The sequence below is a fragment of the Papaver somniferum genome, unplaced genomic scaffold (assembly GCF_003573695.1).
Source record: "Papaver somniferum cultivar HN1 unplaced genomic scaffold, ASM357369v1 unplaced-scaffold_133, whole genome shotgun sequence".
Classification (NCBI taxonomy): domain Eukaryota; kingdom Viridiplantae; phylum Streptophyta; class Magnoliopsida; order Ranunculales; family Papaveraceae; genus Papaver; species Papaver somniferum.
Genome location: NW_020622492.1, coordinates 15,873,828 through 15,898,333, shown reverse-complemented (window position 1 = coordinate 15,898,333; position 24,506 = coordinate 15,873,828). Strand labels below are relative to the sequence as shown.

At 34.7% G+C, this 24,506-nt stretch overlaps 2 protein-coding genes across 3 annotated transcripts; one reads left to right on the top strand and one right to left on the bottom strand.

The window, feature by feature from the left end:
* Positions 1-6,992: 6,992 nt before the first annotated feature.
* LOC113333638 lies at positions 6,993-8,268 on the top strand. Its single transcript, XM_026580062.1, has 2 exons — positions 6,993-7,661; positions 7,876-8,268. The coding sequence occupies exons 1-2, from the start codon at positions 6,993-6,995 to the stop codon at positions 8,266-8,268; spliced, it is 1,062 nt and encodes a 353-aa protein (XP_026435847.1).
* A 9,801-nt stretch (positions 8,269-18,069) lies between these two features.
* On the bottom strand, positions 18,070-24,222 carry LOC113333710 (7-hydroxymethyl chlorophyll a reductase, chloroplastic-like). 2 transcript variants are annotated; one of them, XM_026580140.1, is made up of 20 exons: positions 24,040-24,222; positions 23,887-23,965; positions 23,734-23,818; positions 23,461-23,572; positions 23,301-23,385; positions 23,131-23,172; positions 22,911-22,989; positions 22,659-22,710; positions 22,501-22,563; positions 22,236-22,333; positions 22,061-22,096; positions 21,912-21,973; positions 21,678-21,705; positions 21,335-21,414; positions 21,130-21,199; positions 20,981-21,038; positions 20,821-20,885; positions 20,649-20,743; positions 20,445-20,554; positions 18,070-18,339 (listed from the first exon to the last, which is right to left on the bottom strand). In XM_026580140.1, the coding sequence occupies exons 1-19, from the start codon at positions 24,125-24,127 to the stop codon at positions 20,464-20,466; spliced, it is 1,368 nt and encodes a 455-aa protein (XP_026435925.1). In that variant the 5' UTR covers positions 24,128-24,222; the 3' UTR covers positions 18,070-18,339; positions 20,445-20,463. The 2 variants fall into 2 exon arrangements, with proteins under 2 accessions (XP_026435925.1, XP_026435926.1); XM_026580141.1 differs by lacking the exon at positions 18,070-18,339 and adding an exon at positions 18,968-20,275.
* Positions 24,223-24,506: the final 284 nt, after the last annotated feature.

Genomic DNA, 24,506 nt, shown 5'->3' with positions numbered 1-24,506 from the left:
CTTGTTACAGACAAATGAAATATACTTTCATTTAGATATGGGTAACCGTACCTAAACGTGTATATTGAGTTGGCTCAATAATAGTTAACCGAAGTTAGCCATATGAACACTTTTGTCTTAACCATATTCATCTAACACTTCTAGATCAACTATGATGATCAATCAAACATGAAAGATAATCAAATTAATCTAATTGTATTTCAAATAGAGTTGTTCAATTGTTTACTCTTTCACAGAAATATATATGAACCGATTGAATCAAATCGGATTGATTCATGAGATTCAATTCATGAACACTAAGCCACGGTTTGCAAAGATTGCATTCCTTAATTCATAAATGTATCTGTTCATGAGTATGAAAACATACTTAACCGATTTTAGAAATTTAACCACTAAGTTTGCAAATGGGTACGCAAATTATAGTTTCCGGACTTTGGTCTTGTCCAGCAGTTTGCAAACTGGTATGCATATTGTTGTCCCGGACCTTAACTTAGGTAGAACCATTCGCATACTGGTATGCAAACTTGGTTCACGGACTTTAACAGTTAAAATCGTTCGCATACTGGTATGCAAACAAAGTTTCCAGACCTGGATCATACCACAACAGTTTTCATACTGGTATGCATACTGTGTTGTATCCAGACAAAGGTTAATTCGTTCTAAACTCCCATTTCAATCATTGAAACATCCTTAGAAAACGACAGTAACTGTCTTAACAAACTATTACCTTATAAGTAATTTTCAAGTGATTGAATGATTAATATGAAACTTTCCGATTCAACATCAAATGATTGTCTCACATAAATCATGTAAGATGTTTCAAGGATATTTTCACATGATCATCTTTTGACTTACTATTTAGTTTCCAACAAATAAATTGTATCCAACTAAACTCGTCAAGAATATGATGAATGTATCTAAAGCAAAAAGATTCCAACACATATTTCGAGAAATAGATACCTGAATTAAACTTCGCTCGAAATATCAAATGTGTATAATATAAAAATCTATATAGTTATACGAATTAGTCTCATTAGGAGATAGAATATAATATACTTCTGAGTGACAGATAAGTTTTAGTCTCCACATATCTTTTGTTGATGAAGTTACTCCAAGCTCTCCTTGGTAGATCTTCGTCTTCAATCGATGAACGTCGTGAAGTCTAAAGCTCAACTACACATTATATCCTAATCTGAGACATATCTATAATAAGAGTAGAAATCAAGACTTATAGTTTTGATCACCTAAACTTTACAAACAAGCTTGAGATAGCAACGTTCGCGAGTTTGACCGAGCAATGATCTAACAGAACCGAGATATAGCCTGAAACCTTAATTGTAGCCAAGGCATTACACATCCACATAAGTAACACTTAAAAATAAAACACAACGACTTCTCAACTTATCTCCAACTTTGGGGAGCAATCCCAATTCCCAAGGGGATATCAAAAAGTGTATTTAAGTTACAAATCACAGAATTCGAACTAATAACATGAAACAATAATCTTCATTTATCTTTCCCATCAGGGACATGTAAAAAGTGACAAGCTAAGATTTTTTATCGTGAACCGAAAGGATTTTGTTGTTCAGATGAGAATGTTTTTTTACCTTTTGTTGCCCCACCGATTAAACTTTTGGAAATGTATGATGACCAAACGGAAATAGGGGTACACTTTCGAAGGTACACATGACATTACAATCAATGTTTCCCATTAACGTCGATTTGGGTGAATTATGACAGAGAAATGGATGATAATAGAAAAGGTGTATATACATTTAGTGTTCAAGGAGATATCTACTTTAGAAACGGTCTTCTACCTTCCGTGGTTGAAAGTGATACAAATCCTCCAAGAACCGTTCGTCAAAGATATATACAGATAACGGGATTAACTGGAGAATGGAAGAAGGTGGTGAAGATTTAGACAGAGAGATGATGGAGAAGTTGAGAATAATCTTGGATACACATAATAGGTTCGTGCATGTAATGAGGCCACTTTCACAACGAGAAGACATCCAAAGATGTAGGTTGGTAATTAAAGAACAATTTGCGACCGAGAAGCAGTACACGCTTCCAACTACTTCACAAGTTGTTGCAGTTGTAGTCGAAGGAGATGGGTCTGGAAAACCTGGAAAGCGAGATATTGTCGTCCGAACAACGACAGGACAGTTATTATTTATCAACGAAATAGCAGGTTATTATGATTCTCTACAATATCCACTTTTGCTACCTTATGGGAGTTACGGATGAGAATGGCAGATAATTTACATGCCTTGGGTATTATTCCTTCATGCTACAGGTATATATGATATAAATGTTTAACAACTACACTTTACAATTGGACTTACACATATTATGTTGACACATATAACATAAATGATTGATATATTTGCTGCACGTAATTGATATATTTGACACACTTTACAATTGGACTTACACATATAAATGTTGACACATATAACATAATGATTGATATATTCACTACACCTAATTGTTAAAAGATTCGAAGTAATGACATGTTGTTTTTTCTTCGAGGTGGAAGACTACTACAACAATATGATCTGGATAACTGGGTGAAGATTGATTCGTTTAGACTTAGATGGTTATGGGATCATCAAGAGGAGATAAGAGTTGATTTCCATCAAGGTCTACAAGATGCACGAATAGTGAGTGAAACCAATGCAAGTAAGTTAATTGATAATCACTTCCCTTTTTGGGCCAGTTGGCTGCAAACAACTAATTGAACCCTTCATAAAAGATTCAATATTTGATATCTTGCATTCTCTGGTTTTATTTTTCATATAACCTCAAGCTGAGTTTTGTAGTATCATTTCTATCGAGTAGTTCTATGTTATTGGTCCCAATAATCACTAGAAACTATCATTACAGTAGTATTATCAACTAACAACAAGTGACTAAGAAAATATGATTATAATCTGCGATTGCTTTTGACTAACAACCACACCCAAAAATTCGTTCGACAATCAGTATGGACTAAACTCCAATTTAATTCTGAGAGCACCAACTTAAAAGCGAGACTTAATCAAGAATTATATCAAAGATTTTTTTATCTTTTTCTCAATACAATCAGCAAATCAAACAGATAGAAACCTGCGAGCCTGATTGATATGAGAAATAACTTGGATGGTACCAAAGACCAATGCCCAAGTGTCAATCAAGTTCTATCCAAAAAACAAGGTCGGATTTATCACCTGATCGAACTACGCACAACCTGTGATATTTCAATTATATAAACAAATATAATGCGGAAAAGAAATAACACAAGCACCAGAAATTTTGTTAACGAGAAAACCGCAAATGCAGAAAAACCCCGGGACCTAGTCCAGATTTGAACACCACACTGTATTAAGCCGCTATAGATTCTAGCCTACTACAAGTTAACTTCGGACCGGAATATAGTTGATCCCTAACCAAGTCTGACACCGATTAAGGTACAGTCGCGTTCCTTACGCCTCTAGGACCACGCTAGATTCTGCGCACTTGATTCCCTTAGATGATCTCACTCACAACTAAGAGTTGCTACGTCCCAAAGTCGAAGACTTATAAACAAATCCATCTCCCACAGATATGTCTATTCTTTATTCGATTTTTGTTCCGTCTTTTGATAAATCAAGGTGAACAGGAACCAACTGATAATCTGGTCTTGTACTCCCGAAGAGCAGCCTAGAAATATCGATCTCCTTACAATAACCCAATCGATTAACATTAAAAGTTATTGCGGAATCACAAGAGTCTGAGATGAAGAACTGTTGTGATTACTTTTTATATCTTACCTATCGGAGATAAATCTCGATCAAATCTTAGAGAAGATAAAACCAATACGATATAACAAGTAAGATCAGAACACGCAATTACAAAGAAAATAGTTGGATTTGGCTTCACGAATCCCATTGAAGTCTGCAAGTCGTTAACCTATACTGGTTTTAGGAAAAACCTAGGTTAAAGGAGAATCGACTCTAGTACGCAACTATGAACATACAAAAGTGTGGCGATTAGGTTTTCCCATTGCTAGAGTTCTCTCTTATATAGTATTTCAAATCAGGTTTGCTTTCAATCAAAGCTAAGATAGCTTAGTAACAAAGCATTCAATATTACCGTTAGGTGAAAACCTGATTTAAGATTCAAGTTAAGTCTGCTTAAAAATAAAGCAATGAATCTCCATCGTTAGATGGTATTAGATTTTTACACACAAATGAAATATACCTTCATTTAGATATGGGTTGTCGTACCTAAACATGTAGATTGAGTTGGCTCAATAATAGTTAACCGAAGTTATCCATATGAACACTTTTGTCTTAGCCGTATTCATCTAACACTTCTAGATCGAATATGAAGATCAATCAATCATGAAAGATGATCAAATGAATCTAATTGTGTTTCAAATAGAGTTGTTCAATTGTTCACTATCTCATAGAAATATATATGAACAAATTGAATCGAAATCGGTTTGATTCGCAATCGTACAAAGTACTTATACAAGAATAAATTCATGAACATTAAGCCACGATTTGCCAAGATTGCATTCCTTAGTTCATAAGTGTTTTAGTTCATGAGTATGAGAATCATACATGACAAATTCTAGAACTTTACCATTGTGTTCGGCAACCAGGTACGCGAACAACAGCTCCGAACCTTGGCCTGTCAAACCATTCGCAAACAGCCGTCCCGGACCCAACTCAGGTAAAACAGTTCGCTTACTAGGTACGCAAATAAGGTTCCTGGACCTTCTCAGGTAAAACCGTTCGCATACTAGGTATGCAAACAAGGTTCCCGGACTTGAATCATTACGAAACAGTTCACACACTAGGTATGCACACCGTGTTGTATCCAGACATGGGTAATTTTTCTAAACTCTCCTTTCAATCATTGAAACATCCTTGGAATACGACAGTGATTGTCTCATACAAACGATTAGCTTCAAGTAATTTTCAAGTAATCGAATGATAAATACGAAACTTCCCAAGTTAACATCAAATGACTGTCTCACACAAATCATATAAGATGTTCAAGGTAATTCTCACATGATCAGTTTTTTGACTTATATTTAGTTTCCAACAATTAAATTGTTTCCAACTAAACTCGTCAAGAATATGATGAACATAGCTAAAGCAAAAAGCTTCCAACACATATTTCGAGAAATAGATAAGCGAGATAAACTCGACTCGAAATATCAAATGTTAATATAAAGGTCTATATATCTATACGACTTAGTCTCATTATAAGATAGAATAAAATATACTTCTGATTGATAGATAAGTTTTAGTCTCCACATACCTTTTGTTGATGAAGTTCCTCCAAGCTCCTCAGTAGATCTTCGTATTCAATTGGTGAACACCATGAAGTTTAAATCTCAACTACACATTTTATCCTAATCCGAGACATAGCTATAAGTAGACTAGAAATCAAGTATATAGTTTTGATCAACTAACCTTGACAAACAAGCTTGAGATAGCAACACTTGCTAGTTCGACCGAGCAGTGCTCTAACAACTTTTACGGAAAACAATTAAAGTAAAGCATTTACATGAAATATGAAATCTGTTTTTTTTTCATGACGGAGAACCTTGGTCAAAGGAAAGTGCTTCCTTCCTCATATATGGGCATCCCCCGAGATATATACCAGCAATATTATGATGCAATGGCACTGGTGCAAAAGTATCGAAAGCCTGATTTTCTCATTACAATGACTTGCAACCCACTTTTGGATGAAATCGTGGACAACCTAAAACCAGGTCAATCAGCATCGGATAGACACCATATAACTATAAGGGTGTTCCATGCAAAACTTGATGAGTTGAAGGTAAATCTTTTTACCAAGTCGATATTTGGAAGAGTAGCTGCCCGTGTGCATGTTGTTGATTTTCAAAAAAGGGGTCTACCTCATTTTCATATGTTAATTATATTGAGCGAGCAAGACAAATTACAAGGTCCCGATGATTATGACTAGATATGGAGAGCATAATACCTGACCTTGATGAAGAGCCAGAACTACACGAGTATGTGGAAAAGTGGATGATTCACGGTCCATGTGGTAGTAAGTGCATGGGAGATGGTAAATGTAAGAGAAACTTTCCAAAACAGTTTTTTGAGTGTAGTATGCAAGGAAAAGATGCATACCTTGTTTACAGGAGACCTAATGATGGACGACGCGTACAAAAGAGTGCAAGTTTTGAAGTAGACAATAGGATGATTGTGCTTTATAACCCTTGGTTATTACAGAAGTATGATTGTCACGTAAACGTAGAAATTTGTAGTAGTGTGGAGTATTAAATATCTTTACAAGTATGTGTATAGGATACAGATTATGTATCTTTTGGAGTGCAACCAGAAGACCATGACGAGGTAACAAAGTATATTAATGCAAGATGGGGTTTTGCTCAAGAGGCAATGTGGAAGATCTTTAGCTTTTCTCTTTACAAGGTCGATCCTTCGTTAGTGAGATTACAAATACATCTTCCCAACAAACAGAGTGTTAGGTACTATGATTACCAAACATTAGGTGAAATTTTGTATGATGAAAGGAATTTGAGAATAATTTTGACAAATTTCTTTGTGAAAAATGCTCGCGATCCTAGAGCGAGAGAGTTGTTATACCGTGAATTTTCGGAATGCTCCTCTTGGGATACAAAAACCGAAGAGTGTAGAAGAAGAAGGAGTACACAAAATGCGATTGGAAGGGTTTATACAGTACCTTTATGTGTATTAGAGGTGTGGTTCTTAAGGCACATTCTGAACCACGTTAGAAGTCCGACTTCTTTTGATGATATATTGTTTATTGATGGAGATAGATGTCGGACATTTAAGAGAACTGCTGAAAAGTTGGAACTCTTAGAGAATGACTAGAGTGCGAGAGCATTTTTGGATGAAGCAAAAACAGTCAAGATGTCGTCGGCTCTAAGAAGAAAATTCGCCACTATCTTGGCCTTTTGTAATCCGACGGGCGTGAGATAATTATGGGATAAATTTCCCAACAACATGGTCGAGGATTACTTGAGTTCAAGCAATACAAACACGACATCCTTATCAGTTCGTATTCTTCATGAGTTAAATTTGATACTTAAGCAGCACGACAAAGTAATATCCATGTATGATATTCCACCGATTGTAGGCACATTGGATGAAGACTTTGAGATTTCAATTTTGATTCAAGAAGATTTGTCGATTCCTATATTCGAGGAACACCTATCTTTTGTCAACAAGTTGAATGAAGACCAATATAGGGCCTACAGTACAATTATGAGATCAATTGAGCGAAAAGAAAGCAAGGTCTTCTTCATATATGGTCCGGGAGGTACTGGGAAGACATTTCTGTATCGTGTTATTTTGGCGACTGTCAAGAAAACTGATGGTATTGCAATAGCAACAACCACGTCGAGAATTATTGCTACTATGTTACCTGGTGGGAGGGAAACACACTCAAGGTTTCATCTTCCGATGACACTGACGTCAACTTCAATATGTCGTACGATAAAGCAATCAGAGAAATCTAAACTTCGGAGACATGCTACCGTCCTTATATGGGATGAAGCTACAATTGTGCATCGCTACTCTTTGGAAGCATTTTATCGGACGATGAGAGATATCACATACATTACTAAACCATTTGGTGGAAAGATTTTAATCATGGGAGTTGATTTCAGCCAGGTACTACTGGTGATTCTAAGGAGTACAAGGGGATAAACAGTCGATGCATTTCTTAGCAGGTAAAAAATTCTACATTAATATGCGATAGTAAGACATAATATTTCTTGAACTCTGATAACTAACTTTTAAACGAATAATTCGAAATGACATTGATTTACATTATATTCTTAATAGATCACATTTGTGGAAAAAATTACATGTTTTACATCTGAAGAAGAATATGCGTGCAGACGGGGATGCATCTTATTCAGAGTTTTTGATTCGTGTTGGTGATGGAGACGAACCTTGCATTGCTAATGAGATGATAAATGTTCCTGAAGAGATGGTCATACCATGGGTTAGTGACGATTTATTGTCTCAGCTTATAGATGTAACATTTCCAAACTTGGTGGAGAATGCCGGAGATACAGACTACATAGTCAACAAGGCACTGATCACACCATTGAACGAGTACGTCGAGAAGATTAATGACCGAGTACTTGGCATATTTCCTGGAAAAGAGGTTATATTCTACTCATTTGATTATGTGGACGTCGATACACACGGTCTTTACCAACAAGAATACTTGAAAACATTGCTCCAGGGGGTTTACCATCACACATTTTGAAATTGAAGATCGGTGCACATATTATGTTATACCGGAATGTTGATGCTAAGAATGGTTTATGTAATGGTACCAAGTTAATAACCAAAAATTTCTTCCAAATTGTATAAATGTTGTAGCTATTAGTGGAATTCCATAGGTACACAAGTCTTCATTCACAGGATGTCACTTGAGCCACCTGAAAATATGAAGCTTCCATACAAGTTTAAACGTAAACAATTTCCGATCCGTTTGTGTTTCGCCTTTACAATAAACAAGGGGCAATGATAAACGATCGAAAACACATGTATTTTTTTCCCTGTACATATGTTCAGCCATGGTCAACTGTACGTTGCTGTCTCGAGAGGAGTGTCAAGTAGCAACCCGAAAATATTAGTGATTGAAGGTGTCGTTACAAAGAAGAAGGGAACGTACACGAAAAATGTTGTGTATAAAGAAGTCTTTCAGTCTTTGAAAGCTATGAGTTACGAGTACACATTCTTGATGTAATAGGATATTTATGATTGAAATGTTATTAAATGAAACATTTCGATCTTAGTTGTAATTAACTTTTACAGATTAGCTTGAAATGACTTTTCACCACTTGGCATTGATTGTTGACTTTGACCATTGACCGAGTGTTGACTTTGACTATTGACTACTACACGAAAAGAAAAAAAATTACTGAATGAACGGAACGGCAGGCGCATCACGCGTGTGTGTTATACTAGTGATTAACAAAGAGAAGTTGTGGTATGTACATCATCCAAATTAAATCTCAATTTATTTCCAGAAAGAACCGAAAAAATTCTCTAACGCGATTGTAAAAGTCACTTAGTTAATGTAACTGGTTTTCTCAATCAATTAGTTTTGTTATTTTAGGGATTTGTTTTTTTGTTTGGAGTTTTTGTGGTTAATCCTTTTTAAACTAAAAGATTTTATGGATTTTATTAAAATATAACCAAGGGCAAGGAGATTCCATAATGAGGTAAATTTTCTATAAAAACTAAGCTTATCGAAAGATAATCAATACAACGTAGACAACTGAATTATTATAATTATTATGATTAATTTATTTATAATTTGAAACATAACCAACTTATGCTTGTTTTTTTTTTCTTCTTGAAATCATAAAGGAATTAAAAAGAAGGTTTCAAATAATATATAAAATAATAATGCTACTAGAAAAATAAAAAATAGGTTTCATATATATTAATTCAGAATCAAGTTATATTTCATCCCTAATAGTTCTTAGTACGCTCAAAAGACCCGGAGTTACGTTATTGTATTACAACAGAAGTGTTGAAGTGTGATTGATACTTGGAGTGCTTGTATTTGCATTGTATTTTAGTCAATAATATAATATGACTACAAAATTATTATTCAACTCCAAACTAGGAATTATTCTTTATAACTATATAAGATGATATAATATCTCTTTAAAATATTAAATTTTTTTGGTCGAATATTATTTTTTTTGATGGAAAGAGGGGCTTTAAAAATCCCTTAGAATTAATTATTAGATTACCTCATTCAGATTGAGGTTTGGATTGTTATATAGCAGAAGTGGTAGATAAATATACCCTTCTGTTTCATCATAATACATTGGACACTGATATAACCAATATAGAATGTGAATTCTTTGATCTACATGAAACCAAATAAAATGGAAATGACAAATCTGAATACTGGTATTTTGATTATTCTTCAACCATTCAGAGACTTCTTCTTCGGTGAGATGAAATCCGTCAAAGCAGTTTCTGCTAATCATTGTAAGCACGACCCATTCCGATAGCCATTAATCTTCTTTGTATAATTCTTGATCATCGTCATGTCGGAATCGATCTTCTTCAAAGATATGCTTGAATCTCCCATTGGATTTCAATTTAAGAGCACATAGGCTATAATAAAACGCACTAATGGCGATTAGAATTGAAATTATGACAAGGCATGAAATAGCCATTAAAATAACAAAAACAGAAGAACAATAACATAAAGGAAAAATTCTAAAACCTAATCACAAAGTGATTTTTATTGAAAGCAGGGAAGTTAACTATAAAATTACAAACCCAAATTTACTTGAAAAATCTGATATATCATATTAAATCCTAGTAAATCTAGGTTTGAAGAAGAAGAAATTTTTTGAAGAAACTGGGTTTGGATAGTTTTTTGGAAAAAACGGTTATGGAGAGGATTTTACTGTGAAAGAAAGAAGAAGTGGGTGGGGAATTTTCACATGAGCTAATGCCTAATGGAGACCAATACATATTATTCTATAGAAGTTATACTGTAGTTTCTTCCTCTAATTTGTTGAAACTTTTTTTTTGTTAACCTGATTAAAATAAGTTTTTTTTTTAATTATTGGATAAAGGATATATTTACAAGAAACTAGTTGGAAGCCTAGTAAGTTGAGCTATAACATCGTAAAACATTAGTTGAATAATTGATATAAAATAAAACTGTCGGTTTATATTTAGATGTGAGAGATGCTAATGGGATGGGGAAAATTACAAGAAGGACTACCAGGTAACATGAGAATACTTGACGAAGAAGAATATGGTATATGAGTAAAACTAAACCCTAAATCCTGGATTACATCCATCCATATATCTAGAATACAAAACAAAGGTTGGCTAAGTTAGGCTAGATAAAGAACGGCCGAGATTTGTCTAGGAGGGATAAATTTACGGCCGTGGTTTTTTCAACTAACCATTATAAATACTTTATTAATTAGTGTCCTATTAATTGCTCATGGTGAATGATTAATTAATTTTTGGCGAGTTTCAAACTCAGGTAACTGGTATCATCACCCAATGACTTTACCACTGTACTACAGTGACTCCTGTTAAAAATCATATTAATAATTTTTAATGGTGGTAGTGAAAGAAGCAGTGGGGTGTGGAAATAGTGGCGGGTATTTGTGAGTGGTGGAGGTGGTAACATTACTGATGGTGGAAAAAATAGTGGGCGTGACTAATTTTTACGTAAGGTGGTGGATGTTAGTGAATAGTAGTGGACAATAATAGTTCTGTGTCTTTACAAAATGGGTAACATTTTATTGTGATAGATGTAGTTGGATTTTTTTAACACAACTGGTAAGCACAAAACACAAATATTTTGAGGAGGATACTAAATCATATAAGACAATATGATCATGACCGCTGTATCACCCAAATGGGATCCCAGCTATTTATAGTACCCGATCGAATAAATAACGGTTTTTAGTATTAAAATAAAATTGATTACATTTCCAGAATACAAAACAAAGTTTGGACAAGTTAGGCTAGATAAAAAACTATCAAATTTATACTTGCAAAATCTACCGCTATAAATGATCACGTTTAATTAAAATTTAATAATAAATGTTCAATTGATATTTCATAATAAATGTTTCTTTAATTAATCAAATGAATATATTTTGGTGATACATAATAAATTTATTTGATATTAACCATATCATTAAGCATTAATGGTGGTTGTGATGGTGAGCAGTGGTGGGGATAATGGTGGTGGGTATTGGTGAGACTGGTGGGGTGGTGACGATAATGTGGTGTGGAAGAAGTAGTGGTAGTAGGGTGAGAAAAGGGGTCCTAAGATAGGTAAATTAAGCACTTATGGTGGTTGTGATGGTGGGTGGTGGTGGTGGATCGGCGGTGGGGAAAATGGTGGTGGGTATTGGTGAGACTGGTGGAGTGGTGACGATAATGTAGTGGTGGAAGAAGTTGTGGCAGTAGGGTGAGAAAAGGTGTCCTAAGATACGTAAATTATTTGGTCACCCTTGGTTAATTTTTCTTTGTTTTGTTCTAATTTGATTATAGTTTTCAATTTTTTTTTTCTTTTTTGTAATCAATTTTTCAAGTTGTTTTTTTTTTTATTTATTAAAATTAAAACAATTTTTAAAGGTCAGATTTTTCCAAAAAACAAGATGTTGTGATTTTAAGATTTGTCGGGTAGAGGGCAAGAAGAAAAATGAAACCTATACAAAAATTGACCAAACACAAGGCTACACACCAATTAATTGTAATCGGTTCAGTTTCTCACATCTCTCTTTATTCCCGTTTTTTGTCATGGTTTCTCTTTCTTTCATTATTTTTCCCCTACTTCATGGGATTATGCAAGACTACGCGTGAATTAATTGTAATCGATTAAGTTTCTCACATCTCTTTTATTTTGCTTTTTTCGTCATGATTTCTGTTTTCGTCATTTCTCCCCAACTTCGTGTAATTATGCATGCTTGAGAAATAATTCATGATAATAGGTAAATAGACAAGAAAAGAAATGGATCAAGAATTAAATATTATTATAAAATTTAGAAAAATGAATAAACACAAATCTATGTAAATTGGGAACCCAACAATTTATATCAAAGAGAAAATTAAATTCTAATGCTAACATATTTTACAAGATTAATCTAATTGATTTTAAAATAATTTTAGGTGTTTTTAGTTTTGTTACAAGTTTGGTGAATGACCTTTGATGATATTTTTTTTAAAGTAGTGAACGAAGTAATGTTCTATTTCCCATAGGATTTACTCTAACGATTAACTATGTTTGTCCCAAAGGGTTGTATGACTTACACAATATTAAAAGATTTGAGGATAAGGACATGTTTATTAACCAACTCCTCAGAATATTTAGACTTGGATCAATCGGTTCGATTTTTCTCATACAATTACGACATGTATAAATCGATGGATACATTTGAAACACGTATCTTTTCCCGTGCTGTTATGACACGGGTTGAGACCTACTGTATATATAATATGATGACCATCATTAGCGCACCTCTACGTTTGCTCCTTTTCCCATCATCATGTGTTTGTATTCTCTAAATATATTTTGACTAACTAATAATAAACCTACTAGAAATGACTCATTGATTTTATAATTATATAACTAAATCTAATTAATGAGAAAATCTTATATTCTTCCTCAAATATCTTTTAGGAGATGGTTTTATTCCAAATCATATGAAAGAAATAGAACCTTAAATTAATCCTACCAACAAATATCTTTATCGATTGAGACATATTTATCGTTCTTTTATTTTTATATCGTCAAATAAATTCAAAATTTTATGGGATTAACATTAATTGCAAAGTAAATGGCGGAGGAAATAGATTTTATATATCAGCACAAAGGAAGCCATTCTGTCGGAGAGTTCTGAGCATATCTTTCTGGTCAAAATCTTGCAAGAATATATACCACTCGATACCGTAAATCTAGTAGAGTTTTGCGATTAATTCCCACTGGTATGGACATAAAATTAAAATAAATATAGAAAAGAAAGGAAGTATAAGCCACAAGAAAACACTAAACTAAATGATAGCGGATCAAACATCAAATTAAAACCTTTCTCTTCAAGATAATTTCTTTTAACCCATTTTTAAGAATCGACAGACTATACAACAGGTGCTGCTGACACAGACGCAATAAGCGTACCTCCACTAGCTTTGAGCTCGAAATTCTGAGAAAAGATAAGATACCGTTAACTTAAATTATTGGACGTGCGAAGGTAGTCCTTCTGCGTGTTCCCTATACGGCTAAAAACACAATTGCATGCAATACTTTTTATTTTATTTTTCCGCAAAAATTGAACGCCGATTGGTCTTTTTTCCACTATATTAGATCGGCAATCGGAGAGTCATCAATCCCGGGTATGGTTAGGCACAATACAATCGGAAGTCGAGCCGATTGACGGTAATTACGGCGTGGAAATGGTAAAAAACCGCCACCTAAACTTTTAATTTTGATCCTGACCGTTGATTACCAGCAAAATTCAGCTACACCATCTAAAGCTGCTGTTGTTATTACAAAATTGTTAGAAAACAAGTATCACATAAATATTACACTTATAAATGTTATTAAATAAATGTTACAAAAATTGTTGCAAATACTGTTACAAAACTATCACAAAAAACCCTTACGATTCCACCGTAGCACTCTGAAACTTCGGTCGGCCCCCAACCGCATTGCGGTAATCTAGTTTTAAACAATAATATTGTGAGTTTACTCATGCATATTTTACTAAACAAGAGCTAAAAAAATGGGTTAATCCGTAGAAGATGAATGCAATATATAATCTGATTAAAAATCATTAACCAAAATGGGTCGGTTTTAATAGTAATGCGGATAATGGAATATATGATTCAGTTTTAGTTTAAAAAAATGTTTGTAATTGAATAAAAATAAATACAAAATGCTTCAAAAAAAAAAAAGAGAAGGAGAATAAACTCGAGTTGAATTTTTGTTGTGATGCCAGTGACAAACATTATTAGTTCAAGAAAGGACAAAATTAATTGGATATCACATAATTAGGAACAAGATTAATAGGTAATTTGATGATTTTGAATAATTAATGGAGAATGATAACGAATGCGGGAGACCTGGACGTTCTATCTATTTTATTTTCTGATTTCATTCTAACTGGTATTGACCAGTCTCCCAACGACTAGATTCGGTTTAACAGGGTCGGTAGAGACGGTTTGAATGGATTTTCAAGTCATCATCGTCTACATGATCGTCATCGTTATTCTTTGATTTTACAATAACCAACCACGTTAGGTGCTTACACTTGTTGCTGCTACCAAAGCATTCCATCAGCTGCCTAAGGAATACGATTTATTTGTTCGATATAATATTTGCAATCTCTCTTCCCCAAATGCGATCCATAAGGTGCCGCCCATTCCATGCTTTAAGCACACAACACACTCCTTCATTCTCTATCTAGCACAAAACAGAGAAAATTTTAGTCTCTCAAGTAATTTTAGTGTATTTGTTTAGAGCTTCAATGGATAGAATTAAAACAAGGGAAAAATAAAAGCCCAAATCTCAAGTAGGGTTATTGATTAAAAACGGAGGAATTAGGGTTGTGAACATGGACTAACTAGTGAGATGTGTTTTAAGTCACCCACATATATCTAAACCAGTTTTTTAGGCCTTTTCACATGGATTTTTCAAACTAACAAATAATTTAGGTTAGTTATCGAATAACTTCTTTATGATTAAACACTTTACTTAGAATCACTCAGGAGCGTGATACAACGTTTAAATGGGTCCCAATTCAAACTTCATTAAACAAAATGTCAACACGATCGAATGATTGCAGCGGTTCGATCGGTTGCATTATTTCTCGGTTAGGTGCGATCAGGTCAGATGTCTAGGACCACAATATGTTCACAGCAGAAAACGTATACAAGCTGTACATATGGACGGCTGTGATCATCCACCCATATTAAGGTGACTGATAGCGTCGGCGCTAACTAATTCCCAAAGTAGTATTGGAAGTTAAATAGGATTTGAGAATACATCTGCTAACTGATTTCCAAGAGTTCTTAGATAATGTTCTTACCATGGTTTATAGCACTACTTTTCATATGTAATCAGAAACATTAGCAAACGTGCGTGAAATGTTGTGCTTTGGTGTGCGTGTTATATTTTTTGATGCAAGTTTTTTAGGTTTTCTAGCTAGTTACTACGAACGGGCGACCTTTAGGATTATGCAATTCTAGGTTCCTCCCCTTTAAAAGAGAGGAATCACATAGTTGGGACTTAGCATTTTGAGGATGAATGCATGCATTCCACGTCTGCAATCGCTCGGTATCCATAAAGTGATCCTTCCAAAAACAAAGGGCCAATTTTTTCACTTCTGTTTCTTTTCTTGGAAACTTGAATACAGAAGTAGAAGTGTTTGCAAGGTTTTTACTTCTAAGGAAAACTATCTATTATTATACTAATTTCTTAAACACATGCCTTGCACTAAACTCCGGTCTCTTCTTCCTACCGGGTTATACATCGCTTACCGACACTCCATCTCAAGCGTTGATCATAATCCTTCCATTTATCAGCACTACCATCAACATGCAATATAGTATATATATATATCATATTCCAACGCTAGCGAACTACCAACAAAAACAATTATATTTAACTAACCATAACTAACTGTATTTTGACCAAGAAAGAAAGTACGTAGAAAACATAGAAGAAGTTGATGTTCGTGAATAGTTATCAAGTGGGAGAATTAATAAAGCACCTTACGAAAACAAGAACATGTCAGAGACTAATAGATTCATCATTTCAGCAATTTAGGAAACAAAATTTAACCTAAAATCCATAGGTCATATGTTATACTAGATTCAGAGTAAAACAACTTATTCAACATTGAGATCGAAACACATGAACAGCTTTAATAATAGATAAAGAAAAGATCAAACCACGTGAGATTTCGCCATATCATATGCATGTAACCAAATTATCATCATACAATAGTGTACAGAACTTACAATAAAGAATGATTTTACCTATTTCCTAACCCAATTTTTCCTAGTTCCCATCCACATTAATTCTTATCCCTAGTTTTCCTAAGTACCATCCAAATTAATTTTAGAATATCCTAAATCCCAACCTCTTTTGTTTTTGACTTTGTTTCATACACCCTACGTATTTTCTATCCACCCACAACTAAAAACCCTAAGATCAAAACAAAAACCCTACTCTTTGTTTCCACCACCGTCTTCTTCCCAACAGATCCACCTTCTTCTTCCCCAACTGGCCATCACGCCGATTTTTTTTTTAATCTAATTATTCAAACCTACTACCGTATTTTGATGAACGTGTGATTGTGTAACGAAAGTGCTGTTCAAAGTCTGTTTTAATGTTGTTGTCATAATCGACGGCCATTAACACTTGTCTAAGCATCCCAAAACTGAAACATACTATATAAATTGTATTGATTTATTTCCCTACGTTTTTGTTCCTACTGTGAATAACAGAATAAGTAAACCGAATTTAGGTTACTGTTTATGAAAATATGTACAAACAGAGAACGTGTTTTAAATTGTCCATTACCATGGAGATTAACTTTCCATACAAGATAGTGGTATATGCTAGCTAGTATAAGTTTGGACTGGAGGTGATGATGTATGATCATTTACCTAGCTACTTTTATTGCATTAGAAGATTTTGATTGTATTAAAAGATGAACCAGTTTGTACATAGAAAAGACTAAACTTTATAATAACAGGAAGAACTAGTCGTTCATAGATGAAAGTATGAAACGATTATGTCTGAACTCGATCTTCCATATTTAGTCTACGTCGAGATTCTACGTCGACATTTTTAATTGCCAATTGATTCTTCTACGTCTCTAAGAATTCAATAATAAAAGATGGAGAATAGGCGTATCATAATAATTAAAGTCTAATTTAGGGTTTAATTTTTAGGGTTATCGAAAATAAGAGGTTAGTAAAGAAGAACAGTAGTAAAAGGAACAACAACAAACGGAATAATACTCATAGTTAGAATTAATTTGACTTTTATAGGTGGTACATAGGAAAAATCAAAAATGAAAATTAGATTAACTTTGGAAATTGTGAAGAGGAGAGGAAGTAGGAAAAATGGGGTTGGGAAATAGGGAAAACCTAAAAAATTTGGTCCATACTCCATGTCTCCATCACTTGCCACATTGTCCTATCTGGATTTATTTCACCACATAAATACACAAATCTCTGATTCACCTACACTAAAAACTTAGCTTAGTCATATACTTCGAGTTCGAGCCGAATGATAGGAGAAAATCTTAGTAGCATGCTACATAGGCCCATTTTAATCTTTTGAGTCCGCTAAACAAATCTATTTTCAACAGCTACAAATTTTAGTCACAAATTCGTTGGACTATCGGTGGGAGTAAACAATCAGTTGGTTAGTAGAATTGAGTGTGTGACACGTGATTTTTTTTTTTATTTTTTGGGAAAAGCTTAATTATATTATTTTTTTTTCGAAATGGAAAAATTTATATTAAGAAAAAAAAAGAAGAACCCATTATAATATAACAACTATATTAATATTAATATAGTTATGAACGAAGTCTTCCCAATTATATTAACATTACCTTAAATCGGGTTGCAGAGTTACAAGATTGACTCAGTTTAGAAATTGCAGCGGTTATAAGAAAGACTAGATAAACAACAATTACAATCAACCAACTTAACATAACAGTTACCGACTTTGATTTGATGAAGAGATCTAACCATTCCTTCGTGAACAGATAACCCTTAAACTGTATAAAACTCTGATTCGGGATACATTAAGAACCTAATGAACAGTTAATGAGGGAAAAGGGTCAATTAGGATTACCAAAAATGCAATAATAGCATGTGCAAGAAATAATTTAAGTAGGTTTCACTAGTGAGATATCTCAACACTAAATAATACTTGCTTTTGACCAACTTAAATTAATTCATAAATGATTATTTAGTACTTAATAATATTTAATTAGTGAAAGTCTTATGGTCCCAATTAATGAACCCACTAGATCAGTAAATCTCCAACTACCATCTAATTTTGATCCAATGAAGCAAATTGACGACACATCGACCATGATATTGTGGTCCGATACCTAAGAGTGGGAATTGTTTGTGTAAATAAAGGATTTGGTGAATTGAGAACAAACAAATGTGGTGCCGATAGATGAATTTTGACTTAACGGGATTTACAATTTTACATGAGTGTTGATGAATTGTATCTACATATCTATCTAGCTAGCTTGCTAGCTATCAGACAATCTCTCTTAGACTATTAGCTTTTTAAGGACAAAAAGATGCTGTGCTCATTAGACTAAAACTCGGTAGTAATGAATGAGTCGACCCAATTAGATATGGAGTAAACAGTGGACTAATTTTGTTTTCTACAATTGTCAACTGATGAAACTGAAAGCATGAGAGTATCCTTTGCCACCACTGAGTTGTCTACCAAACCAGTGAGTCAATTCCATTTAAGGAACAGCCGAAGTTGGTCGAATCAGTTATAGATATGTTATGAAAGAAAGTAGTGCAGAACCATGATCAAGGCTAGCTACCGTTATATGCATAACAACTGTTGAGAATCGATAGGTGTGAACATTCTTTAAACAACAAAAAAGATGAAGACACGTGGCGAATGTCAACTCTAAACAGCATGTGAGAACATGTGAACTGACTGTGTTTGTTCTTTGTTTGCCAACACTATTAGTTAGGCAAAGACAGTGAGATCCATGAACTGAAAGAGAGGAGATATATTACGTTTGCCTAGTTGTAACTTTTTCTGTTAAATTAAATAAATACAGAGGCCAGAGGAAATCAAGCAAATGTTTCTAGGCCTAGATCAAAGTTTAAATTCTTTTATAGATTGCATCTCATATTTGTTGAGTGAAAAAGATTTATCCATCCCTAATCAGATATTTATTTAAGATCCAGGCTGAGCAAACCTTCCTGGTTAAGATTATGCAGACAAGGTAATCGTAGTTGGATCTTAGAACACCCTCCCTAAGTTTTGTGTTTTTCTTGAGCTGGACTTCTCATATTAGGAGTTTGGTTGGTATCTACTTGGACTTGGAACAACCTAATTCTCATGCCTTGTCACTCAAAAAGAAGGCAATCCCATATCCATAACTGCACGGCAAATAGCCCATCAACAAGAGCAACATCCAGTTTCCAATAGCTTAGGCTGGCCTGTTGGTTTTGATATCCATCCCGGAGTTGTGGTCTCTTTGCCAACCATGTCCAGTCAAAGTCATGAGACTCCATCGGCACATGTATGGTAAGAATATAGAAGGTTGTATGTGGTTGCAGAGACTGAAGCTTATTGATCACTTGTAGTATTTCCTCCGCTCTCTTCCTTGCATGCCCTGCAAACAGAGGCAACCTCTCCGTCCCACATCGTGTGCCATCAGTGAGAGAGAGATCTGAGGAGGTGGCTAACAAGATTTGAAGCAAATCCTTGTTGGGTAGAGTCCTAGGACGCCAGTTATATATACTATATTGTAAAAACTTATCTCCTTGTTGGTTGAGTTCTAGGATGCTACTAACAAGACTTGAAGCGAATCCTTGTTGAGTAGAGTTCTAGGATGCCAGTTATATACCTCCTTGCCGGTTGAGTTCAAGGATGCTACTTATATAACTTACTGTATACCCACTCCTTGTTGGTTGAGCTCTAGGTTGCAACTTATACAGCAATAGTGTAAACTCATATCACGAGGTTCTTCAGAATTCCACTATGGCAGTAAGGTAAGAGGGGTTTTACGTGTCAGAACATGGTGGTCATTGATATTTCATAAAAAACTATATTGCGCACCTGGAATTCAAACATGCTTCTAGAACACCTATTTTGGAAATTATGTTCAGAAACATGAAACTATTTCTGAAAGGGAGGACAGGGCTTACTGGATGTTTTGTTGAGTAATTAGTTGTTGGAGAGAAACCGATCAATCTCCCCATTTTTATTGTACCGATCTACAATCTTTTTGGCATATGAAGGCATATGTTTATCAGCTCTGTATCATCAAAACTCAAAAATATCAAAAGATGAGGTGGTTTCAATCGCTTTATGCAATTAAACTGATCTGTGCTATACCAGACTTTACTCACCTTTGTTTTCCCCAAGTGCGGTTTACATACAAATAGTTACGTATTGTATGGTAATCCAACGAATAACGCGCAAATTCCAAACCTTTTGGACCAATCTGAGGAGATAAACCACATAAGCATTAAAACTGGATTTGGGGCTAGCAACTGATAGTTCTGCTTCTAGTGTGATTACCAAGTTAAGAATAAACGCGATTAGATTCCCAACAAACTTAGGCGCAGGTTGAGAAGGGCCTTTCCCTGAAGACCAAGAATAAATGTTAAAGAAAAAGCACTTGGGAGAGAATCTGCTTTACAAGGTAAAAACTGAAGGAAAAAAAGTATGGTGCTAATACCCATTTTTGCAGCATCATCAGCTTTAACTGTCTCCATGACAAATGGGCGGCGATCACCCTGAAATTGGATATTCAAATTTCAACTCAGTTCTTGTCAAGCTCCACTTACATTTGTTTTTTAGCCCCAACAGAAATATTAGCAAACATACAGTGCTGATTGTAGGTGTAATCTCCAATAGATTCTTTACCAGATTAAGCATTTTCTTACCGCGTTGGTTTCTGAATTCAAAAGTAGTTATTAGAAAAAGCTTATCCCAAAACAGCGTGATCAGTGTGAGATAAATAAAGAAATAAAAAATAATAGACTAGAATAAAGCCTAAAAAACAATTGAAATTTGGCACGAGCGGGACTACCTGACCGTTATATACTGTGGATGCTTTGGCATGCTTACTCCTGAATACTTAGGAACACCCATGTATCCCACCACCAAATCCTGTGGAGTATAAAACATATGAGGATATCCAGTAGATATTTTCATTATTGATAAAAAAAGAAGACACAATTCCATCCAGGTTAGCAGCAATCCACTGCTCTGTGTCTGACATACATATACTGCGAGATGTCGTCTCTGTAATTCTGACCTAGAGTGCCAATCAGGCTGCACTGGGGGTAGGTCAGGTTGTCCTAACCTGGAGGTTTCAATCTCAAAAACATGTTCAACACTTCAAAGAGAATAAATTAAAATGGAAAACTTACTGCTAACCCATTTGTGTAGTCAAAGCAGCTGCAAAGGGAAATACATGAACGGGAGAGTAAGTTTTAATAGCAGTTAACTGGAAGTTCAGAACTACAACCTTACAATAGCCAATTAACCAATCTGAATGCAAATTATTACTTGTATCAGAATGAACTTCGGCTATATGCGAGATGTAAATTATTACTTGTTCCAAGAGTACCAAATACAACAAAAATAAATAACAAGAAACTCACCTATAGCAAGACGGGGCAATAACATCAACTAAGTCATTTGCTGGTAGACAGAAATAAGGAACCTGCGTCAATCGTTATGATTATTGGGTAAATGAGCGTTGAAGAAAGACTTATTATTCTGGAAGAGCAGAATCTGCAGGCAAGATTACCTCTTCGATGTGGCCATCCAAATGCTTCAAGTGTACCTATTAAAGTACGTTAAGTCTTAAGTAAGGAGAAAAAAGAAGATACAGTAGATTACATATGCCAACTATGGTTAGCAACAGAAGCTGAATCAAAATAAATCATTAAGGGTGGCGGCCAGAAAAGGTTGATTAGTGAGACCTTGTAATCTTGCATAAATTCATAATGAAGAACTGTTTCCGGCTCAGTGCTAGCAGCATTAAGAAACTTCTCCAGGCCCTCCCTAGTTCCATTATCCACTGTAAGAAAAGGCAGATTTAGTATCAATAGGACATATAACCAACATGTGGGTACAAATTAAACCAGCACCCCTTTTTTGTTTTACATGTAACCTCTCATCTCCCAATGCCCCAGATAATCAATGAGTATAAAAAGATGATGAACTGGATGTAAAAAGAATCATTACCACAATTCGTGCCAAGCACGTAAAGCTCTTCTAAGTTCAAATGTTGCTCTACAGATCTTAATGCTGCAGGTTAAGAAACCAGTCTGCATTACCATGGTACAAGTCACAAAAAAGGAGAAGAAACTGAGCATAAAAACATGTTGATAAAACAAACATACCTTGCACTTGGCAACCCACACCGCAAAAAAGAAGCCGATTTACACCTGCGGCCTGTTCACATAAATAATAAAAAAGAATCTCATAGTACACCAACCCAAGTTCAGGATTCTTTGCTATCACAACATAGCAAAATATTAACTCATATTGCTGTCGACTTTATTTATACTAATAAGCCATTTAAACAGAGCAACCAATAAAGATAAGGAAAGTTTTGATATTCCTATACATAACCGCAAGGGAAGTTGAAGCACCTCTACAAGGGCAAGCGTGTTTAAGTTAGGAGATAGTGTTGGCTTTACACCTTTTGCCGCCAGCACTTCTTCTGGCGTCCTATTCAAGACGAAAGAACACTTGAACAGAATTTCAGAATCTCAAAAGAACATGTAAAATGATCAAACAATATTGGGAACAAAATCTCCTTCCAAATACAGAGGAAACATTTCATTTGAACAACAATTTTTTTTAACATACCTGGCTAAGACAGGCCTAGGAGTAAATCTGTCCTCTGGGTCACTGCAAACAATTGTCACTATCCACTCAAACTAGAAGAGCCATCCAATTAAAAAACAACGACTAAATTGGTTTAAACAAGTAAATGAAAATCCAGTTTCACCCAATGTTCACCACAGTGTTTTCGATACCTCTGCACACAAATCACAGCATCAACCATGTTTGCTTTCAACATCTCTATCGCGATGGTTGTCACTATCCCTGTCCACTGTGCTCCTAGAATTCAAACTCATAATCAGAAAACTAAAAATTGCTAGTCTTTCTAAACAAGGATAAAAAGCAAGAAAGTACCTTCAACAGGCTCAGTTTTACGAGCATATAACAATTCCTCGTGAACCCCTAAATAAGTTTCATCAAGTGAGTCTTCATCCCTCCCTCTACCATGAACCACAGGTTCCAAACCCTGATACGAAAAAATATTGACAAAGCTTTAGATGCTAGAGCTTAAATTTGCTATACTTACTGCTAAGTAGTGCAAGTTTTGGAAAACGTAAGAACATTGAATAAGTGCAAGTCCAAATTGAATAAGAACATTGAAATAACGAGTGAAGTTGAAGTAATTACTTCAATTCTAGACATGCCATCGCCTAAGAAAGCACAAGCATTCTTCACATGAGCGATGTAATAAGTATCGCATAATCCACATTTACTGCACAACAAGTAACGGTTTCATGATTGGAGAAGAAGAGGGGTTTACGAGAGAGAGAGAGAGAGCACCTGCACTGATCTTTAGCAGGATAAGTACCACCAGGAGGTATAGGTTTTGAACGGTTTCTCCAATCTTCTCTCAATTTAACTGAAAAACATCATGAACACCATGTCAGGAGTAAGTCGTGATGATTTAAAAAATGAATTCTCTTATTTCAATACCTTGTTTTGGTGGTGGTGATGATGGAGAAGAAGAAGAGGATGAAGCAGATATAATTGAGGAGAAAACAGGGAGAAACAAAGAAGCCATGGAACCGAAACAAAAATAACCCTAAAAATGTTTTCTCTATAATCTGTTGTTCATAGTTCCGTTTCCTTATCTTCTTTTTCGGCGCCAATAATAATGGGATCGGATGAGGTTAGAGCAATTTAATGTTTGATTTATCTTTTCTATCCCTATCTTATTTGGGGTAAGATTCATTGACATGGTTATAATGACATAATCTTGACATTTTAGTGTCGTTTTTTTATTTATCCAACCGTCAATGAATTTGAAGGTAAGATTTTGTTGACATGTTCTTCTTATAAGTTCTACACTCCCACCAAAATGAGAGCATTTTGAGATGTATACCACCATCATCTAGCATTTTGAATATCAACCGTTGAAGATTAACAGTTGAAATTCAAAT